The sequence below is a fragment of the Periplaneta americana genome, chromosome 2 (assembly GCF_040183065.1).
Source record: "Periplaneta americana isolate PAMFEO1 chromosome 2, P.americana_PAMFEO1_priV1, whole genome shotgun sequence".
NCBI lineage: Eukaryota > Metazoa > Arthropoda > Insecta > Blattodea > Blattidae > Periplaneta > Periplaneta americana.
Genome location: NC_091118.1, coordinates 91,385,623 through 91,406,298, shown reverse-complemented (window position 1 = coordinate 91,406,298; position 20,676 = coordinate 91,385,623). Strand labels below are relative to the sequence as shown.

The 20,676-nt window shown below is 33.9% G+C and overlaps 1 protein-coding gene across 1 annotated transcript; it reads left to right on the top strand.

Moving 5' to 3' along the window:
- Positions 1–861: 861 nt before the first annotated feature.
- LOC138694423 (endocuticle structural glycoprotein ABD-4-like) lies at positions 862–17,467 on the top strand. Its single transcript, XM_069818121.1, has 3 exons — positions 862–983; positions 6,169–6,290; positions 16,002–17,467. Exons 1-3 carry the CDS (start codon positions 888–890, stop codon positions 16,282–16,284), a joined length of 501 nt encoding a protein of 166 aa, XP_069674222.1. The 5' UTR covers positions 862–887; the 3' UTR covers positions 16,285–17,467.
- Positions 17,468–20,676: the final 3,209 nt, after the last annotated feature.

Here is a 20,676-nt window from a genome sequence, read left to right as displayed (position 1 = left end):
ATTATTATTATTATTATTATTATTATTATTATTATTGGTATTAATTATTATTAGTATTATCATTAATTTATTATTAATTGAGTTTTTTATTAGTTGTGTTTATTATTAACTGTCATCATTGAGCGTAATTAGTTACCACTGCCACCGAGTATTTATACCCATTTGCAGTGTGAATAAATACATACATCAGGGACGTAAATCTACGACATGGGTCTTCAGCTTTACTCCCTTCCCAGTGGCAGCTTTTCTATGAATTTCATCACCTTAGGAATGCTTTGAACCATGACTAGCCTGATAAACTCTATACGACCGAGTACTATTTGTATCAACTATTGATGAGAAAGAAGAAAATCTATATACGATCTAATTAATCGCGAATTGTGATAGTTACACTTTCTTTTATTGAATTTTATTTCATTTACTTTTGTATTTTGAAGAATGTTTAATTGAATGATAAGTACTAAAATAATTATCAATGTAACGTAAGTACAAGTGAACATACATGTAACACGAATAGAGTATTTCCTTTCAAGTATCATCATTACATACATATTTATAATTGCTGACGTCGAAAGCATAAACTAGTTCTTCAACATTTAATGGGAAATCCTGCGAGAGATGTTTTCTGACGAGCAACTCCCTTCATCGCATTTGTCGTACCTATTATTTTTTTTCAATGAAGTAAAAGTCTTGATCTTTACTCCCCACCTCGCATTGTGACTATAGAAGGGTACTTGTAAAAATGAGATAATTTTACATGCTAAAACGATTCAAAAAAGGGGAGAGGGGAAGAAAGGAAAGAAGAGATGCGTTTATCCCTCCCACCCTATCGGTAGTGATTGGGGACGAGAAATAAGAGATGCTAAACTGAAGGATGAGGTATAAATATGGGAGAGGAGTCACCTAGCAGACAGAGATCTGTGAAGTGGCCGACGCTTCGGAATCTTGCCAGCAGCCAAGGATTTGCTTGCAACATGAATACGGTATGTACAGTTCCATTGCGGAGTGTCAGGGTGCCGCACGGTTGCGAAACCCTGCTCTGTGAGAGGAGGCCATGAACACTTCCTCTCCGGGGTGGGATAGCCGTGCATAGCGCGACACTTCGTCGCTAGCCTATCCTCAAACTGTGTGGGAGATTTCTGCGACAAAATACACTTCAGAAATTAACTTCAAATATTTCTAATAACAATAAGTTACTTCAACTAACAAAACAGCAACACGTTATTTCAAGTAAAAAGTAATAAAAGTAACTCGAAATAAAATAATGTAATATAAAATGTAACTTAAAATCAATGTACATGTAAGGTAAGAGAAACATAACTGGTAATTGACTTCGGTACGCCAACAATCGAAAGGCTCCGATGTCGACTCTTCGACTATCTACATAGGCAACCGGTTGCAAATCCTTACGAGGCAAAATAGAATTTTCGAAAAATAAAAACGATCATCGGGTAGATTTTCTCGGCGCACTCCTGTTTCCCCTGATATTATTTAATTAATTATGTACTCTAAATCAAGTAATATTGTTTCATGAGAAATTTACTACCTTATCCAACGGGCACATGCCACATAGTAGTCCACGTCTGTGGAGTAACGGTTAGCGCGTCTGGCGGCGAAACCTGGTGGCCCGGGTTCGATTCCCGGTCGGGGCAAGTTACTTGGTTGAGGTTTTTCCGGCGTTTTCCCTCAACCCAATATGAGCAAATGCTGGGTAACTTTCGGTGCTGGACCCGGACTCATTTCGCCGGCATTACCACCTTCATCTCATTCAGACGCTAAATAACCTAAGATGTTGATAAAGCGTCGTAAAACAACCCACTAAAATAAATGCCACATAGTAGGAACTACTAACACATTACGAGAGAGAGCAGTATATAGCGAAATTATTAGGACATGATTGAATTAATTTTAGTTCGACAGACGACAGAAAATGCTCATTTATGAATCAATCGTGTAGTAGTAGATATTGAGTGAAGATTCTACATTTAATATTTAGAAATACTTAATACGCGGTATGTCCAAGAAAACAATGGTTTCATTCTAGAACTTCGTTCTTTAACTAATCTTTAATATTTTTTTGGTTTCATCAGACTTGAAGTATGAAACAGTAAAATATATACGAATATTGATAGCAAAATTAAACGGCAATACAGAAGAAGAATACTTTTTTGGAGCTTCAATGCGATGAGGTCGCTTTTCGAAATCAAGTAAAATAAACAAGGTAATTCTAAGTTTTCCTACACAGTTCTTGCACGTTGATAAAGCTGAAGCCAGGGTGTAACCCTTGAAATCAATTAGAATATTCAAGAAATTTACTTCATCTGATTGTTTAAGTTAGCAATCAGGGATTGTCCACTGCTCTTTCGATATTATTATTCTGGTTTAAAGGTAGCACAGCGTAAATGAATTGTAAGACAGTGAACAGGAAGTGAATTTTAACGTCTGACTACTTTCTGTTGTTTCCTATGACGAAATTCTGCTTAACTCATTTTATAGAGAAGAATTAGATTCATGTATGTAACTCGTGAACGATTGCATCTAACTACAGGCAGCAGACGCTCCTTATGTGGATAAGAACGGATTATAACTTAAAATAAATTATTTAAAATGTATGGAACTTGGGCACAAGGGAACTTAAATGTTCAGGCACTGCTGAAGTTATTGAAGAGAGATGTTAAAGAAATGAATGTCACAAAGGCGACATATTTTTTCTCACTGTAGGTTTCAAGTGTATCAGAACAATTCAGATCTTTTATCAACTTGATCGTTACCATTTATTTCTCTGAACTAATACTCAGAACACATGTCTTAATCATATTATTTAATATGCACCAAAAAAGGTGAACTTTCGTTTTGTGAGTTACATATAAAAATTATTCTCTCTCATTCTAAAATTAACTAATTTACAAGTAACATCTTTTGTCAACTGTACGGCTTAAGTAGATACGAGCAAATGAGTAGTTTAATATCAAAGACAGACATCTGTTGTCTCCATAGTTTTGATCTAGAGGCAATTTTTTAATTCACAGTGTTCTTTGTAATATTTAACACAATTTATTTTGTAAATATAGTGTTAGAGTTTGCATATGGTTTCACTATAACTGGAAAGAGCATGAAAAATTGTATAAAAAACCACAGCTATCTAAATTTCGATTGAGGTCAGATGTCCGTCTTTGATATTAAGCTACTCAAATATATAATTAATTTACACAAAACAGATGTACGTTTATGCAGACTGTGATTTGTGAAAATTTCCATTCGCAAGATATATAAAGATAATATATTATTCTTATATATTACCACCCCTACCCTTTAATTCCGAATTTTTTAAGACTTTGCATCAGTAGTTCAGCGACGAGTACGAAATTTCCTTAAAAAAATATACATTTTTGAAAAATGAATCCGATTGTCCCTGTTCTCCGCTATACCAGCGCTCTTCTGTGCTGTAGCCTCGGGCTTTAAAAACTTAGACCGGATTCAAAGAAAAAGTAGAAATTATTCTGTACATAGCACTTAATTTCTCTCATACAAACTTCTCACCTCTCAGTTTATTCCTTGTAACAAAATATCACGAACAAAGTCCTTGGCAATTCTGTAAGGAAAGTCATTGTACGATTTTCATTTTAAATAAAAATACTTTCATTTTTACTAAAATAAGGGCTTATTATATTTAATAAAAATTATTTCTGGCTAAAATACATAATGGATTCTAAATATGAACGAAATCGATCAATAGTTTACTACAAATAGTTGTGTATAGAAAAACAGGCAGATAATCGCCACGCTCAAAACTACTTTTTCAGAGTTTTCAGCGAAAATCTGGAAATCCGTTTTTCCAGTAGTACAGTTCTTTCTGTAATAAGAAAGTAAAAATATATAAATTTGCCAGGCATGTGGAAATTTGAATATATTAACATATTTCAAAATATTTATTTATACTGCAGGAAATAAGAAGCGACTATCAAATTAATTTCAGTATTTTCTTAATCTTTACATTGTTTTTTCCAACTACATCCTGAACGGTACAGTTTATAACTATAAAGATAGCGGACGTAAGTTCAATTTCCCGCGGAATTTTGTCCCCACTTCATTGAACTGGCGGTGTATCCTTTGCATTTTGATTTCACTGGATTGTCGTAAGCGGTGGCCTTGAATCGTTCTGGTTACTTGTGTATGTGTAATGTTGTTAGCCATGGTCACTCATGGATCAATGGCGGAATGTTGGCTTGGGAAAGAATTTATTTCAACACTATCTCCCTCAATCAAACATTTGTAGTTGACTGATCAGAATTTGAACTCAGATCTCCGATATTGACCATCCTGATAATAAAGAGAACATGAGTCGAGCAATTCAAATGCGATCATGCTGTATCATGACAGGTAACATGTGTATAATAAGACCAGTTTAATACGGTAGGTTGTTTTTCATGTTTCCTGGATGGGCTACTACAGTATCGTGGTTAGCTTGTGTAATAATACCTACATCCTGCCTTTTAAGAAACTCGCCTTTCGACCTATTGCTACTACCAACTGGAAATTGATGACAGATGGCAAATAAGGATTCAATTAGTTATGGACGGTGAAATTAATTTTCAATAACTTACATGTTCAACAGCAATCTATGATTTTCATGAGCTCGTTGATGTTTAACACCAATAACCACTTTATTTTAAATGTCAGTTCGTTAAAATATTTAAAAATTTTGTGAGATAGAGTATTTTATATAATGTTAATAAGTTATGGTCTGGCGCTGTGGAACGACAGTTTCTCAACCAAGAAATTTTTCTTTGTATGAAGTGGCTCGAAGGCTAGCACCGCAGCCTCCGATAAGCTTATTGTGCCTTACTACTCCTTTATTTATGAATGATTGTTGAAGTTCGAACGGGCGCTTTCTTTGTAGATATCGTGAGTCAGCTATGTCGTTCTGGTGAAGTCCCTCTAGAATGCCCTTCCGCCTCTCAAAATACTACTACTTCTCATACTAATGCCATCTGTACGCCATTCACAAAACTAAATCATACTGGCACAATTTTGGTTAATGTTATTGTAATTATGGTAAAAATAATATTGAAATGGAGAATGTTGGAGGAATGATCTTGGAAAATATGTAAACTCCTACAAAAACGCTCACAAACCTTGGCTTTTCTCACCACAAATACTATTCTGCATTTAGGGATTCGACGTTCTATGTGGAAATGTGTATCTAGGTGTTAGTTTCTTGTCTTATATTGCCCTACGTTTTCTCAATAGTATATATGCCATACTGTAAACACATCCGGGGAAACTCTTATTGTTTGAATTTCCCCTTGTGAAAATGCAGTATAGATAATCAGAAAAGAAAGTGATTTAACATAATTTGTAAGGGTTAGATTAATGGTTTACTATAAGATTAAATTCTATTTTCAATCTTGGTGAATAAAATCTTGTACAGAAAAATTTTCTAAGGGTATAGTTTTTTCATCACAGAATAAATACTTTATGTTTAATGTATCTTGTTTGAAACCCCTTCTCTTGAACAACGATTTGGTTTTATAGTTATCCAACTATATATAGTGCTCGAGGAAAAATCTTCAAAAGTTGATTGAATAATAGACAGTACGAAAAACTCTTACGAATATTGGCATAGTTCGTAGTGTTTTATACGTTGCCAAATTCTATATTTCATTTCAAATAGTATCCAGAGAGACGAACGTAAAATGACTGATCCACTGAAGGTCTCCAGACTGAAAATGACATTAATATTCGATCTCTATTGTTACAGACCTTGGAGAATATAGGCAATCGTATCTAAAATCTTAAAACCATTGTGTTGAATACATTCCATAAACTGATTCTCAAAGTGAAGCGATAAAACTTTATGACTCAAAATCTTTAAAACGATTGTGTTGAATACTTTCCATTCTCAAAGTGAAGTGATTAAACTTTATGACTCAAAATCTTAAAACGATTGTGTTGAATACTTTCCATAAACTTATTCTCAAAATGAAGTGATTAAACTTTGTCACTCCATTACTTTCCACTGCTTACAGTAGTACTTAATAAACAGATCTACAATTGTTTAACACTGGACAATTCGTAAACTGGATCCTTATCACATAGGTCTATATTGTTTAGTATGAATGTTTATAGAATATGATAGATACTCACGTATACTTGTCTTGTTTTCAGCTGTTATTTGTCGTGGCCACCACCGTGGCGCTAGTGTCGGCAGCTCCCCAGAGGGCGGAGGAGCCAATCGCCATCATCAGCCAGACCAACAACTTCAACGGAGATGGAACCTACGAGTATAGGTGAATTTAGGGGTCATTTGCACGAACTTGGTTTATACTATTATACGAATACATTTTCACATCACTATCAACTAAGTATCTCATTTAGCTCTAAAGCTATAATCACATTACATTTCATACTTACTGTTTTATACATTATGTTCTCTATTTGCAAATGCAAAGCGTTTCAAAATTATATCATAATTGAAATTAAAATTGAATGAGGGGATTTTCGACAAAGTGCTCAGATACGTCAAGTCTTGTATTTGGAAAGGAATATATTTATGGAAGCAAAATGTTTATGATTATTATTTTGCGAGTAATGACGTCATAGAGAACTATTTAAATAGCACAATATAGGTTTGAGTACAATCTGAAAGAGCATAATTTTTATGTATTATTTCAGTATTTTGTTTTATACAGGAGTAGTATGGTTAAGGATAGTATGGTAATAATGTAATTTTTAGTCATGCGCTGAGAAAGCAGTTTTATTGATGAAATCAACTTAAAACCAGATAGGCGTATTGTTAATGAAAAATGATCTTTTTATGTCCATAATATCTGAATTTTGCTACTATTCTACTCAGAGTTGAACCAGAAATAGATGGCCGATTTTGATAAGTTTCATTAAAAAGTGTGCATACATTTTTTTGCGTACATCTTCTGTCACCAAATCCTGTCACCAACAGAATCTCAATTCTTTCATTTTCTGTCAAGACTATCGTGTTTTATATTGGTTTCACCAATAAAAGCTTTCATAACACAGGGACTGGCAAAATATATCAACAACAAAATTCTTAACATAGCAAACATAACCACACTGCTTCTGTTCAGAACAAAATAATGAAATATTACATTGAAATATGCTCTTTCAGGTGATATTAAAAAACTACAGGGTGTCACTTAAAACTTATCTCTAACATCACAACTTGCACTACAATGGTCATGAAATATTTTTATTTCCATAAAAATATTCCTTTTCAAGTACAAGATTTGACGTGTCTGAAAATTTTGTTCAAAATCCCCTCATTCAATGTTAAATGAAATTATGCATTACTTTTGAAAATCCTGTATAATCAATATTATATGAATGGATTTTTTACACTGACAAATACTTCCATTTTCATAGTTGATTCAAATACCCTATAGGATCAAGACGTAGGATATGAATTGCTTTGCTTTAATAGTCCTTGTCCATTTACGTACACTTCTAGACAATAAATTTAGAAATTTGAAACAAGATTCTGTATAAAGGGTGGAAGGGAACCAATTACATTAATTCATAGTGGTAATAGATCAAATCAATAGTAACAAATTTTATCAAACAATTTTTGATATGTCCAATAGTTTTGAAAGTACGAAATGTAACGTGTTGCAACGCACCTTGAGATCACTGCTCCACAAGACTTGCGAGAGAAGAATATAAACAAAAACACCGTATCAGATATGCTTCGATCAAATTACTGTAGATGAACACAAAGAATTTAATCAATTAATTACGCAAATTGTTTGGTTTTTAACATTATTACGTTATAACTACTTTAACTCTAAATTTAATATCATGAAACTTATTTAACATTCTCAGTACCTGTTGATTTCTCCGCATTTACGTAACTTCAAAGTAGTAAATAATGTATTTTATAAAGCAAAACTATTTCCATTAAAGATTCTTTTACATTTGATGTAAACTCAAAATAATATTATTACGAATACACATTCCGTAACTTAATCTCCATTTAAGTTATTATCTTCGAATAAATAAAAAATAAATGAGCCTCATTTAGAAAAGCAATTAAGTTTACACTAATTTTAATTAATGAGTTAAGCGTTACGAATGAACAATAATTCGATCGAAACGTATCTGATAAGACGTTTTTGTTCACATTCTCTTCTCGCAAGTCTTGCAGAGTGGATGATTGCAGTTACACTCATCCCCACTGAGGAGAAATTACCTCAAGGAGCGCTGCAGCTTCACAACACGTTACATTTCGTATTCTCAAAACTATTGGACGTATCAAAAAACTTATTTTAGAAAACTTGTTCATATTGACTTCATCTATTGCTTCTGTGAATTAAGGTAATACTTTCTCTTCCAGGTTGTATAGTACAATAAATTGCAATTGCTAACGTTGGTCACGGAACATTGTGATTTTATTAAGATGTAGTAATTAACTGCAAATATAAAAAAGTACAAATATACTTTAAATCCAAATCAGTCATATTATTTTAGATAATATTGTCAAAATGTTTACAGCTTACTTTGCTTTAAATGAATGCTCAGAAACCAATAAAAACAGCAATGACCACCTATTAAAATGCTTACTTCAGAATCAATTAAAAAACGCCGGAGAAGTAGATATTTTGAAATGGAAAAGTGAAAATTGTATTTTAAAATACAACTGGCCTAAGTATCACAACAGATAAAGGTAACAAAGCGAGATTGGTTTTGAATAAAAGAGTCGTATGTTGCCAGTAAGAATTACTCAAATGCATTATGTGAGTTTCTTATTAGTGGCACTAAATTTTTACACAGAACTGCAGCATGGAAGACAGATCTAAGTTTATGATAAGATTATCATGATTAATGAGGAATGGAAGAAATCTGACAGACGACAAAAGTGCCTCGTGATATATATCTAACCCAGAAAGTGTCTCTAATTCACTAGAAATAGGCCTAATTACTACTCAAAACTCGTCGATATTTGAACCTAGGTCTTTGTTGTAGACTGCAAGCGATATAACCGTTCTACTAACCGTGTGTCGGGCACATTATATTCTATTCTACTTTCTTATATTTGATCCTGAAGTTAAGGTATGACTTTTTATGATGAGTACTAGGTTTGGATCCTAAGGAAATTAAGTGGAACTTAAGTACCTACAGATTGTGTACGTTTTTTACATCACTTTGGTTCCCCTGGTCGCATTCACCGATTTCTCCAAAACTCACCACCACCACCACTACCATCACCGTCACCACCATCACCACAATATTACCAATGGAGAAAGCAAGAGAACCCACTGTATAATATCATGTTTTTGGAATATCACTATTAGAAATTATGGTGGTGAAATACGTTCAGTCTGGTAGATCAGAAATTCAGCTCTTAAATTTATCCTCAAAATTTAAATTAGTGAACAGTAAAAGATATGAACTGCACAAAACTCATATATCTTGCTTATCAAATAGTTGTCTCATATGTTGTATGAGTACCGTACATTTAATGACTATAAGTTAGAATCCTCTCCACAAAAAGGGTAATATTTTGCTGCCAATGTGGTGTAGGCATACTGTATTGTCTCGATGATTCAACAATTCTGTTACTAGATGGATATTTCACAAAAGGCACAAGTTTAAATTGTCTATAGGCCAGGTAATTTGAAAGTTGTGAACAGCTGAGTTTTATAAAATCTAACTATACAAGTATTGAGAAATGATAATTAATTTTCAAGAAATATTAGCGAAACATTCATGATTTCATTATTAAATTATACCAAATTAAATAAATAATTATTGAAGATTTAGCCCAACTTACCCCGCAGCCTCTTCACCTATAAAACCCCGAAGTATACACTTGGATTCGGTACCCGGAAAAATTAGACATTCAAAAATAGTAAAACTCTTATTTTAAGTATATTTTAAGGAACTAAGGAACCGCATGTCAGTTCCTTTGATTTAGTAGCGCAACACCTAAGAAATATATACGCTCAGTTTCTGCGAGTGTGTCATAATTTCCAACTGTCTCACTGTCAATAAAATCTTAGACCACTAAGTTTATTATATGCTGTGATCAAAGCCACAGGAGTGGCCTTAAGACTATAAGCACCTGATTTCGGACTGAACATAAGCGAGTTCATTAAAGCAGAGAAAATAGATTTATATATTTGTCTTAACTTCCAGAACGGTTTAGAAACAACTCAGAATTGTATGAAAATAATGACCATCATCCTTGGTGAATTAGCCAGTCTAAACCTCGACCTGGGATGATTTATTTAAGGGTAGACAACAATTCTCAGCTTGAAGTCCTTTGAAAAAGAAAGAAGCTAGTAGCTTAATGTCAGATATTTATGATACAAAAATAATTTTCTACAAAGCTGACTAAAAACACTTCCGGAAAAGTTATCGGTTAGGATTAGCTGTTTCTAACCCCATCGAGATCTCAGCTTTGTGTTGTCTGTAACACTACGTCTCTACTGTATCTGCAAAACTACTTCTCTTCAAATATCACAAGTCTCTGATGAAAGAAAAATAAAAAAATGTAAATACGGCCAAATTAAGACACAATTCTGCAGTGTAACAAGGTCAGGACCTCGAAATAGAGAAGGGAGAATCGTGGCTTTAAAAAGTATTCGAGGACGCAAATATGAGCTGACAAATTTGATACACGAGGGTCGAACTTTTGTAATCGATTTATTACAGCTTTCCTATCCTGACATTTGGAAAAATGCATTAATGAAAATTTTAAATCGTAGATGAAGTAAAAAGATCATATCCCATATTGCTTTTAACATAAAAGTTTAATGTGAATACTACAATAGAGTTTTTGTATAGTAACAAGCATAAATCAGATTGCGTGAAGTCACTGTTGAGTCACATTTAGTTTTAAGGTAGATAATGATAATTTTTCCATCCATTTAAAATTTCAAACAACACATAGGCTAATGAAGGGTTGGATAGATGAAACCGGCCGTCTCATCTCATTTGATTTGAAATAAATTTTTTTCAAAGAAATGGAATAAAATGAATAACCTTCATAATTTATGTTGAAATTGCCCTCCACCAACCCACCAACATCTTAACACTTCCGTGCACGTCTTAACAGGTTCATATAGACACGTGCCAATTCCTCACGGCTGAGAGTGCGGGTGCTATTCCTGATGTTATTCTTCAGTTCATCAATAGTATGTGGATTCTGCTAGTACACTTTCCCCTTCAAGGACCTCTACAAATAAAAGTCACATGTCGACAAATCTGATGATCGCGGTGGCCACTCACAGTCATCACAGTGAACATCTGATGAACACGCGTAAGTGATCTCTTAGATGTGTGAGATGTTGCTCCATCTTGTTGAAAAAAGCAGTAATTACGCTCCTCTTCTGTTAGTTCGGGATAAAATTCATCTAAGAAGGTCAAGTATCTATCCATGTTGACTGTGATGCCAAAGAATATTGGACCGATAATGCGTTTCGCAGTCATAGCGCACCACACACCGATCTTTAGGTTGTGTATGGGTTGCTCGTACATTAGGTTAGGATTTTCTGTCGGCCAGTACTTCCTGTTCTGGGAGTTTACATATCCCGATATATGAAATCAAGCCTCATTATCATGATAAATAACGGCGAGTCCAAACGACCTTCTGTAACCATATTCAACAACCAGCAGAAAAGATTTACACGTTTATCCTTATCGGGCTCCTTCAATTGTTGCACAGTTGTCATTCGGTTTAAATTTCAATTTTAAATTTGACCACCGCGGTCATCAGATTTATCAACATGTGACTTTTATTTATGCGGGTACTTGAAGAAGAAAGTGTACGAGCAGAAACCCCATACTATTGATGAACTGAAGAATAACATCAGGAATAGAATCCACACTATCACCCGTGAGGAATTGGCACGTGCCTATATGAACCTGTTGAGCGTGCACAGAAATGTCTAGATGTTGGTGGAGGGCACTGTCAATTTTTATTATGAAGGTTAGTACAGGACACATTTATTTATTAATTTTATTCAATTTCTTTGAAAAAAAAGTTAATTTGAAATCAAATGAGATGAGAATATCTTCACAACGCTGTAGTATTACTTCCTTCCGCATATAGTGCTGACCTTGAATTACTTGGGTGAGTCAGGTTTGAAGCAGTTCGGTGTAAATCGAATTCTTATTGCAATGGTAATGATATGCTATGACTTCACTATGAGACTCCAAATAATATGTTGCCAACAAGAAAACATTAGTGTTCCAGTCACCTTTCTCTTACACGTGAGATCAATATTATAGTTATTTGACAATATTTTCTCAATAGCTAGAAAATGTTTCCTTCTTATATGATGATAGTCGTTCAGTTTTTAACAAGTTCTCATCTATATTGAAAATAATTCTGGACTTAAAACATCCACAGACGAATGAGTACAATAATTCTTATAAAATATATTATATTATCATGTATCATCTAATTATTGGAGTAAGTATAATTCAATCATAACATTCTTTTTCATCCCAAAAAAAAAAATTCCTCTTTCCCAACTTTCTGTACATTTTTTCTAATATCCTCCTTATGTTTGTCTCACTTGTACGCTTTTATTCACCTACCTCTCATTTTCTTTTTCTTTTTTTTTTGCCCTCTCTTCTTTACCTTTTAACTTATTCTTTTCATTGTTCTTCTCATGACCATTTCTTCTTTTACTCTTTGTTTCTTCTTATTTCCCTCCTTATGACCTTTTTTCTTTTTTAGCTATGTTTTACTTGTACTCTTCTTCCAGTTGTTTCCTGTTCTTCTACTTATCTTTTTCTTGTCCTTCTCCCTCTTTCCTCTTATTCTTTAAACTTTAACTCTTTTTCTTCACTCCGTACTAAACCAATTCTCTCTCCAAGCCTCTTAAAATTCCTAATCAGCTTTCATGAACTCATTCTCGATTAAATATGAAGGTCACTAATTCGCAGTAACAAAATTAGAGTCAAACTCTAAAATAAATTGCTTCTTTAATTTGTAAGGGAATTTAGTTTTAGAAGTTTAGTTAAAACACACTATATAATATTAAATATTAAATATTTGTAAAATATATTTCCATTAAGCTACAGTACATGTAGCGCACAAGTTGCGCGTTACCATAATTAAAACAATATTTACTATTTAGACAATTAGTTTCAACCTCAGACTCATCACCGGCTTATCTCTGGAGGCAGCGCCTTTGCATAGTCATTTGGAGCTTCGCTCAGGCAGGGTTCGATACCCGCTTGGGCTGATTGCTTGATTGAATTGAGGGGGTCAGCGGAACAGTGGTCTAACCCCCTCCTCAATGGGAAAAATTAAATATTGAGCCTTCTGTTGACGTCAACTATCTTCCTACGAAGTGGAGTAGACCAATCCACCATTATATAGCTTGTTAGGAAGCATGCAATTTTTCTCCTAAAAATATCACATACAATTTTAACTTGCTTTTTCTACATTTAAAAAAGTGGCTTAGACCACTGTTGCGCTGACCCCTCAATTTCTCCAATCGTAAGGCGAATTCCAGGTAATCACATGGCGAATCCTCAGCCTCATTTCGCCAAATACCATCCGCTAGCACCAATTCAGTGAACACTAAATAAGTTAGTAGTTTATACTTCTTCTTTTTCTTCTTCTTCTCCTCCTTCAGGTACAACTTCGTGGAAATTTTGACTTTCTCAACTATTTTGCGCCATTCATTTCGGTCTTGAATGAGTCTTGGCCAATTTCTTAATTCCAGCTTTCTAATATTCTTTATTACATCATCTTTCCATCTGTTCTTGAGTCTATCTCTATTTTGTATTCATAGGTTTCCAATTACAAATTTATCTTCATCCATGCTGTTGATATGCTCGAACCGAGCTAGTCTTTGTGTCTTTATATTATGATTAATTATGTTACGGTTTTGTATTAATTTATTAAGTTCCATGTTATTTTGAATTACCAGCTACCATCTCTTTAGTAGTTGATACAACTTCGTTAAATGACAGACTGAAAGAGAACCTCAGTCTCCACTACGAGTCATTATTGTCCCTCAGCGTCTGTGTATGTGTGATCACCTTTTAACAAGAATACGTGGGCGTGGGATAGTGACTATAGGTTACTGCTTGTCACACGAACCCACGGGTCGATGCATTGCCTAACACTTCACAGATATACGGACTTGAGGCAATAGGCAAAGATCAGACGTTTATGGAAAGTTGTGACGTTTGAAGCCCACCGTAAAAGAATTTCATTGTTGTTGCAATAACTAAGGAAATACCTGGGGATATTCAGAGGCAGCATTTCTTGTTTCGCAACTGGTTGCATAGGGAGCAGCGGGACGATTAGGGACTGAAAGAGAATGCGTGAAGCGATTGGTATTGTTATAGGTGTGACGGTATGCTCCGGAAAGAAAGTAAGTCGAGGTCTCATATCATAGATTTATAAAATTGTACAAAATGTGAAGAAAGATCAATTAATTACATTGTGCCATATATTTTATCACCATCAACATCAACTTCAGGGCTTGGGCCTACTGGCCCGTTGGAAAATGTGGAAGACCATCTCTCCAACTTTGTCTTGATCTTCCTATATTTCTTCGACCCGAAGGTCTATACATATAATAAAATCATCCTTTTAGGGATGCCGTTCTCCGTCATCGTTCGTATATGTTGAAATCAGTTATTTTAATTCGTCTCTACCTTTTCGTTTAAGTTATACATTTATAATTTATGCCTAATGCAACACTCTTTTTTTTTTTTTGGTCTCTTAAAGAAATTCCAACTACCGCCCTTAAAAAGCATTTCGAATGTTTCAATTTTCCTCTTGTCAGATTTTGTTAGATGCCACGTCTATGATCCACATGTGAGTACTGGGACTGCCATAATTTTATAAATTTTAATTAGGATTCTTTAGTAGTTCTATTTCTGAAACTGCTTCTTATTATAACACATATCTGTAGAAATCTTCCTAACTTATTTTTCATTCTTACATACTGTACTTCGCAAGTATGATGTCATGCATCCCAGGTAGTTAAAATAAGTCACTTTCTCAACTGTATTAGATTCTATTACTATTTTTGTTCTCTTGTGCAGATTCCGATAAATTCAATTTATGTTCTTTTTGAATTGATATGTTTAAATCATAATCACTGGTTAATTGCTTTTTGGAGTTACTTTTATGAAGAAGCTATTAACTTATAATTTGGTCAGCTGCAAATAATAGACAATTCATTCTTATTTATTTTATCACAAAATATTCCTCTAAAATATTCTGTCATTTATCCATGGCGTCTAAGTAAATATATATTACAATTATTATTATTATTATTATTATTATTATTATTATTATTATTATTATTATTATTATTATTATTAGGAATATTCCATTATGCAATGGTTCTCCTTCAACTCAAACCAATCTGCTGTCACCAAATATTCCTGTCTATATCATCATCATCATCATATCATCATCATCATCATCATCATCATCATCATCATATTCATCATCATCACTTAATCCTTTTCTCTGCACGCTCCGTCGAAACCCATCCCACCAACATTCTTGCGGTCTACTCCTTTCTCTTGTCCATTCCGCCGTCCAATTCAATATATTCCATGGTATTCTGTCGTCAGTCAGCCGTTTTAAATGTACATACCAATCCAAACTTTTTCCATCTATTGTTTCCATTATTATTATTATTATTATTATTATTATTATTATTATTATTATTATTATTCTGTGTTGAAAAGAAGACAACTTGCGACCTGTAACTTCATTAGCGCTTAATATTAATTTTGTGGGGGAAACGTGTATCATTCAAAAGTTACATTGTAATGGAATAAAATTTTACTGTCCGTGTGTCCCTGGAATATGCAAGAGGGAAAACCTGGAATGCGATGTTAACCGGTCTTCGACATTGCAAACCAACATATTAGCTCCATAGTGTAGAAGGAAATATACATGAATCTCTGCGAAAGAAGTGACGATTCGTGAAATACAGTTAAAAATCTCAAAATAATTCAATAAAATTTCTTTCTTACAGCTATGAAACAGCAAATGGTATCAAGGCACAGGAAGTGGGGACATTGAAGAAGGCCCAGAATCCAGAAGACGGAAACGTGGTCGTTTCTCAAGGGTCCTACACATACAAGACTCCGGAGGGAATTCAAATCACGCTCCAGTACGTCGCCGATGACGTCGGAGGTTTCGTACCTGTAGGAGACCATCTGCCCACCGCTCCACCAGTGCCACCTGCAATACAGAAGGCTCTGGACTACCTCGCCTCACTGCCACCCACCCCTGAGACACCAAGAGGTCGCCGTTAAAGAACGAATCATCGGAAATTTTCAAGTTCAAGAATAAAACACATTTGTACACTGCCCTTCAGAGTGATGTCTCCGCTGTTGGTTCAATTTCCAGTACATAGATGGCAGCATATTTAATGGAGTTCCAACGACCTCCGGTAGATGCTGCTGTACTAATGCACTGAAGACAGTGTACGTTTATAGGATTTGTTCTCTCCACTTAATATGTTCAGGGTTTGGCGGCAATGGTAATTTCTTTTGTCCGCCGTCTTCCGGTATCGTGAATTAAAAGAAGTTCCCAAAATGATTTTTGCATGTTGCATCATATTAACAGAAGTACAAATCTGGTGATGGTTTCTTTATTGAGTCCATAAAACTCTTAAAATACGTTAACTATGAAAGGATTTGTCTGCTTACTTTGCAAATATATTTACTTTTATGTTATAACACTTAAATATTCCCGCAGTTTAAGATAACTGCAAACATTTTGAAAACTTGTTGAAACGATTAAAATGTAAGTTCCTAATTTACTTTCTTTTTTATTTTACTGAAAAGAAATGATCCTTTAAGGAAAAGAAGAAAAGGCGAGGAGAGAATTATTGATCGTAATAATGATGGAAGTGCAATTTTGGGAATTTCTATATCGTTTATGATTACTGGAATACACTTCACTGGTTTGAGATCTGTACATTGTTACGCCAAATTTTTTATTTCAGTTGTTAAGCGTCATTTGAAACATACATAATCTTGTAAAGCTTGTAGGTTTTCCGAACCTGTAACTTATAATATCCTTGATATATTTGGAGCGAGTGCAGTCTTGCATGTTTTCTATTAATTCGCCTGCATAAAGATGACTTCCAGGTCTTGATTTCTTAGTCTGTTTTGTAACACTATCCTCAGCACGGTATGTGTATGTTGGTGCATTTTTTATTATCTTTTTTATGTGTGACTACATAGATTCTCTGCAGATTGTTGTGTAGTTCAGCTAGTGACCGTAAGAGTGCTTTATAATGTATGGTGGAGCCATCTAGTGTTGACTATTGAGAACTATGTTGAAAACAGCTTCATTGCGCTTTTTGTTTTTCATACTTCATGACGTAATACACTGTAAGATCTCTGTCACAGTATGGTTTGTAGATATGTTAATACTTATATTTTATTATGCAAGTTTGAAAGATAAAAACAAATAAAAATATATTATGTATGTTATATTTTATTAAATTAATATAGGTAGCCTATATACATTAATTTGGTAAGGAAACAAGAACAAAGCCCAATATTCTACCAGTCTATCTCGTCGGAGTTTTCTGTACTGCATTTAGATATTTAGAGTTTACATAATAGATAGAGAATTGGCTTTGTGTAGTCCATACGTTATTGAAGTCCAGGTTTTTGGTCATTTAGCCAAACTTAAAGACTGCTACGAACTAACAAAATGACCAGTGTCAGGAATGCCATTTGTCAGTGACCTGTAGGTTACGGTGCGAGGGAAATGAGGAAAGATAACCTATTCAACGAGACGATAATATTGCTATTACGCATTCAAAAATACAGACTTAGTACTTAAGACAGAGCTGGTTACTGAATGAAAATACATCATTAATTCGTTGTGCATGGGTTGATACGTGTGTGGCTGAAGTCACATCTGTCCGTCCTTCGAAGTTAAGATAAACCCATACGTCGTATGTCTCCTTGTCAGCTCGTAACTATTGATATGCCCAATCACGAAAGAAAGCATAAATGCTGTGATGGTGTCAGTTTTTTTTTGTTCCTATTCCGATCTGTCTCTCTTAATCTATTGTTAGATAAATTTGACTGATCAGATATTGTGAAACGCTTACTTGATATCTTCCAAGTGCTGGACAACGGGTCGGACATTTACTAAAGGAACGGTGAAAATACTACGATAATTTAAATATTTTGGAATAATAGACGGGAAAGAAGTTCTCATAGAAAGCCTGTTTCTACATTCAATTTTCCGCAATAAATTTCCTCCTGGAAACAACGAATTTGGTTTCTAGTATGGAAATTCTAGGCAACAGCCGTTCATAAAACACATGAAATGTTGTAATAATACAAAGTTCTGAATTTGGAATATTTTCTTACCGTTTCATTTTACACGCACACAAACATCCCCACCCACATATAAGTTATACATACCTAAATATTATACCATCACTAGTTACATACTATAACTATAATAGTAATGGTATTACAATTTTCAAACATAAAATAGTACAAAAGAGCGGAAAGAGTTTTTAGAATTCTAGTTTCCTAATTTCGTCTATGACTATGACTGAGACCGTAATAGGTCAATACCATCATAGATGAAGATGATGATAATAATAATAATAATAATAATAATAATAATCATCATCATCATCATCATCATCATTTTCACCTGGTCACAAGAAATCGAAATCGTCTCTACATTCTCTTCTTCATCTACACTAACTAAAGTCTACACACATCTCTCTTCTCATTAGGTTTGAAGACCATATGAACTATTTTTGTTGTGTCTATTCTTAATTCGTGTTATATCTAGTTAATTGTATTTTGTGATTTTAGAATATTGAAGTAGAAAATTATTAATTTTTCTTGTTTTTGAGGTTATTAACTTCGTTCATTTTGTTACGTAGGCATAACTTAAAAATTTCATTTCGGCACTTTCTTTTTCTTCTCTTTTCTACTCTATTTAGTGCCCAAGTTTCACATACATAATGCTAATATTGGTGTGGCCATTGGTTTGAAGAATTTTAGTTGTCTTTTCTAGATTTCTTTTTAAGGGTGTTATTGATAGTAAATTATCACACATTACTGAAGTGAATGTAGTCTATTTTGTATGTCTCACCAATATTACATAAGATATCACATATAGAATGTATAAATAACTGACTTCCTCTGCAATTTTGTGATGTATTCTTATTTTATATCTTACTGGGAGTTTATCTATAAAAGCCATCACTTTGAATGTTTTAACTTAAGTCTCTGAGCTACACTATATAACAATAATTGTGTAGCTATTTGTAAGCTATCTTTAGATTTGGCTACATGTGAAGATGATAGTAAGTATTTTGATGATCGTGTATTATTATATTGATAAAATTACCAGAAAGGAATCTGTTGTTGTTTAGTCAACAATCCGAAGACAGACTTGAACCTCATAAGTGACACCAATAAGGCAGCACTCATGAGGCATCTCAGAACATAATGGGATAGGTGGGCTAGGGTGTTAATAGCACTTATATACATAAATAAAGTTCTAACCAAAATATTTAACTAATGAAGATATGACAGAAAAGCTGCGTATAGGTACTTGCATATCATGTGGCATCATTGAAAAGCATTTAAAAAACTTGAACCTCAAAATACTTGTACAATTTTACAAACTGATGACAAACTCTGAGCTTTATGTGGAAGTAGAAAATGGGAAATAGTTGCGAAGCAGATAAAGGAAACAGAAATGAGATTTCTAATATCAGTAAGAAGTTGCATCTTAAGAGGCGGTAAGAGAAATTGTTACATTTGGGTAGAACTGAAAGTGTTAAATACATCTTGTACAATAATAAAATACAAAAACATATAACAGCACATGACAGGAATGTCTTAAACGAGCATACCTAAACTGCTAGTGACTATGAATCTGTTGAAAGAAAAAAAACAGTAGAACGACCGACGCAGTAAAAGATGCATTGACTAAAGTTCTATGAAGGTCGAAAAAACTATTTAATTGGGTTGTACTGTTCAAGATGTTGATGAGGTAGTGGAGTTTAGAATATTGTTCTTGTCACCACAATCATAAATTTTAATTATGAAACTCAAATTATGAAATAGATGAAATTATACTATCCGGATATTTCATTTGCTATTCATGATTTCTTATGTAGGCTTACATACATAATATACAGTAATTAAAACGTTTACCATAACATTGAAACGGATGAATTTAATTAAGATCAGGACAACGAAAGGACTAAAAGAAACGTGTATGTACTTTCCATTACAATCTACTGAAACAACACTACTAGCATATGAACTGCTCTCAGTGATTCTAAAGGAATGTAACGTGTATTAAACGGACATAAGTCTAGCTTCTGGGATGTTATATAATATCCATAGATATTAGGTGTGAACCATATCTTATATTAGCTCTGTTTGAAGGAGTGGCTGTACGGCATGGCTCCATTATGATTGGAGGCCAGTATATACTCAGGCACTGATGCTTTATTGGCCTGATAACTCTCGTATCCAAAAAGAAACTTAGTGTGCCTCTCGACTAAACTTTATTCTGTGTTGTCTCAAGGAGTTATTCTAGAACACGATAAGTAAGCCATTTTTAGTATAGTGAATATGAATTGTCTTCTTACTGGTGCAGCGGATATGAGGTCGAGTGTCAGGAAAAAAAACCTCTTT